At 32.9% G+C, this 3,397-nt stretch overlaps 1 protein-coding gene across 1 annotated transcript; it reads right to left on the bottom strand.

Annotated features, from left to right (window-relative positions):
• Positions 1-263: 263 nt before the first annotated feature.
• LOC131629553 (uncharacterized RNA-binding protein C1827.05c-like) lies at positions 264-2,978 on the bottom strand. Its single transcript, XM_058900335.1, has 10 exons — positions 2,827-2,978; positions 2,641-2,743; positions 2,438-2,552; positions 2,294-2,349; positions 1,970-2,017; positions 1,771-1,868; positions 1,252-1,321; positions 1,043-1,153; positions 895-946; positions 264-561 (listed from the first exon to the last, which is right to left on the bottom strand). Exons 2-9 carry the CDS (start codon positions 2,725-2,727, stop codon positions 899-901), a joined length of 633 nt encoding a protein of 210 aa, XP_058756318.1. The 5' UTR covers positions 2,728-2,743; positions 2,827-2,978; the 3' UTR covers positions 264-561; positions 895-898.
• Positions 2,979-3,397: the final 419 nt, after the last annotated feature.

Genomic DNA, 3,397 nt, shown 5'->3' with positions numbered 1-3,397 from the left:
AATGGTTATAAAAACCCACTTGTTTAACTCAGATGAAGGAAAACGGCAGTGTTCAGTCCATAAATAACTGATATCAAAATATTTTGCTAGAATACTATAATTTCTACTTTGTTTTTCCTCCATTGTAACCTAAAAACAGTGCTGAAGAATTATAACATTTTAATTGGCAAACAAACTATAGCAGAAACTGTTGCTCAGGGAACTTGACCTAAGCATTAGATAATTTAAATGCATTTTATATCCATATTTCAACATGTATAAGATAATTGTCAACTTGACCTAAGCATAACATATCCATATTTCAAGATGTATGATCTTTACTGTCAACAATGTCTAGTTCAGTATCCAAAACCAATAAACTGGTTCATCAACTGCAACAAAAACTAGTGACTAGTGAAATGGATTACACTTCCACAAATATTTTCCTAAATGTTCAGAGATTCTCAAAAACAAAACTGGAGGAGGCTCTTGCCCCATAGTTCATTAGGTAATTTAAAAATCCTACAAAACACTTTCTGGTCATCATCCTTCATGACATGCTAAACCATCATCAGCTTCCATCTAGGGGGAAAAATAACAACTAAATCAGTTAAATGTGTACATAATACATTCAGCATTACTGAGCAGCATTACTGAGCAATATGCAAAATCATATTTCATTCAAGTTTAACATCGAAAATAAATCCAGAGAAACATCAATTACAACATATGTCGAATGAAAATGTATCCTCCAATTATAACTCAACTCAACCATTTTATGTTTGATAGTCTGATACAATAAAATTTGAAAAGAATTTACTCCTTAAAATCTAATTAGAGCAATTAGAGCAATACATGCAAAACGTAAACATGAGAGGATCGACTGGTTGAATTTTCAACGAGAAAACATGTTACCTACTCAGTCTTCGAACTTTATCTTCTTTGGAGCAGGTTGGAGGTTACCCACCTGCAACAGAAATTTGATATAAAATGAGACAATTCAAGACATGGACAGTCAAAACATATAATAAGTAAAAAGATTAATAAACGCAAAAAAGCCTACAATCTGGGGACATTCATAATCAATGCCAGCAGCCTCTATCCTTTTACGGCGTTTTTTGTCACGTTTCATAACTCTGTCAACCAACTTCTTATGTTCTTCCAGTGTCCTTTCCTGAAAAATGACAACTATGAATACATTTTCTTTGTATACAGAGCACCAGACTAATAAAAACACTAAAGATATACTTTCTTGTCACACTAGATAGATACCTTGTCATGTCGCTCTCGTTCGATTTGGAGAGAGTCCAAGGGCTTGTAACGGTAATTGAATCCTTTCCATCTACAAAGAAAAACATCACCTTTTCATTTAACCATCTTGATGTTATTGACGAAACAAATTAATTAACATCTGGCATGACATGTAATATACTACTGATTCAAATTTATTTCTACACATGATTTCATCGCATGTTTTGTGCGCCACTCTAATTTCTTTGGGGGAAGGGATCCGAAAAAGCATCATGGATGAAGGGGATAACCAACCGAAAAAGCCCGCAAACTGCGACTTTGAAAGTGTTATTGCACCATGGAACCATAACCATAATCATTTTTACCTTAGATATATAAGGGGATATGTAGGCTTATATGCTGATTTTCCTATCATATGATTCCATTCTAGTAAACTACCCGGGAATAGTTGATTCTCCAATAGAATTTCCTTTATGGCATATTAAACTTAAACACAGGAAAAGAAAGAGAAAAAAAAACAAGTCTGAAACAGTAACTTACAATCTTGGATGAACATTTTCTAAAGGCACCACATAAACCTGAAGAAGGTGTTCGAAAAGTAAATAATTGTGCATAGTATCAGCAACAATTTTTGCAACCTATAAAACATATAGAAATGTTAGCACAAACAAGAGTTTACAACAAAGATTATAATCAAAAATCAAACCCACAGTAATCATATAAATGAAACAACAGTTACCTCGGGTGATTCAAATTCTATGAACCCAAAATGTCTAGATTTTCCGGTCTGTTAAACAAGAAAAAAAATGAGTATGATCAACAAGGGGCACAATATATATAACGAAAGATGTATACCCTGGTACACCAATGATGTTAAAAGCGCAATAATCGGGATACTTTACAATAAATGCAACGATTTTGCAATGTGAATTACAAGATAAATGTACATTAGAATGACATACTCCAGAAAAATTATCATCAAAATTATAGAGCACAGTGTAAAATAGCAAAGCAGAAATCATTGTGATATTGATAGTTAATACAAGCATGCGGCGAACTTGACCTTTTTATTTCGGGCTATTCTCATTCTCTTGATGGTTCCAAATTGTGCAAAATAAGCTGCAAAGACCAATCCAGCAAAAAAAACAATGTTAAAATATGAAGAAACAATAAACATAACGAAAAATGTAAAACTGTAAGTAAGCACCTTCCATCTCCTTCTCATAGAAGCCATGTGGAATTCTACCAATGTACAAAACAGGTGAAGTGTTCTCCAGAGGTTTCAATTCAGGAAGTTTGCGACCCGGACCACCCGCTAAAGGCTACAACACAAAATCAGTCGGCAACAATTTGAAAAAAAGAATTGAGATGTACCAAAAAATCAATGGTCAAGTATGAAGTTGGATGTACCAAAAAATCAGCACCCTCGGAAGGCTTAATTTTAGCGGTAACCCTTTTCATGTTCTTCTTCATAGCTTTCTTTGCCTTGGTCCCCATCTCCCTTTTCACAACACTGTTAAAATTCGCAAATTCGCAGTAAGCCACAAACAAATTGAAGAAAGGAAAAATATAAACTTAGTTATGTAGGCGAAGTACCTAGACGGTGGCTGAACGTGCTGGTGGTGGCGGTGGTGCTGGCTGCGCTAGGGTTTGATAAATCTTCAGAGCAATATTTTGAACTGACTTATTTATGCGTTTTTTTTATTTCTTTTATTTCTTAACCGAACCGGGCTTGATTACCCGAATGATTGATTATTAGCCCCAAATGAATTGCACCCTTATTGTTATAATGTTATATAATATTAATAGAAAATTAAAATATTATTTATGTAAATTTTAACTAAATATTATTTCTTTTAATTTTTTATTATATTCATGCTATAGTCATTTCGTTTAGCAATATTTTTATTTTTAATAAAATATTCAATTTATAAATAAGGAGGCTTAAGTTTTAATCATTAGTGCTAGTATTATTGTGTTAGGACTCAAGTATTTATTTGTAATATGTATTTCATGTTAATGTCATAATAAAGTTAGGGTAGAATCTTTGTGTACACCACACTATGTTTTATTAGTTTGACATAGTTGTTGGTTTGTGTTAATTGAGTTATATATTCATCTATCAATAGAGTTGCTATTCAAGTTGATTACTAGGAGTTAGTGATTG

Source organism: Vicia villosa, unplaced genomic scaffold, assembly GCF_029867415.1.
Source record: "Vicia villosa cultivar HV-30 ecotype Madison, WI unplaced genomic scaffold, Vvil1.0 ctg.000579F_1_1, whole genome shotgun sequence".
NCBI classification, from domain to species: domain Eukaryota; kingdom Viridiplantae; phylum Streptophyta; class Magnoliopsida; order Fabales; family Fabaceae; genus Vicia; species Vicia villosa.
This window is presented reverse-complemented; position numbering and strand designations above follow the sequence as displayed.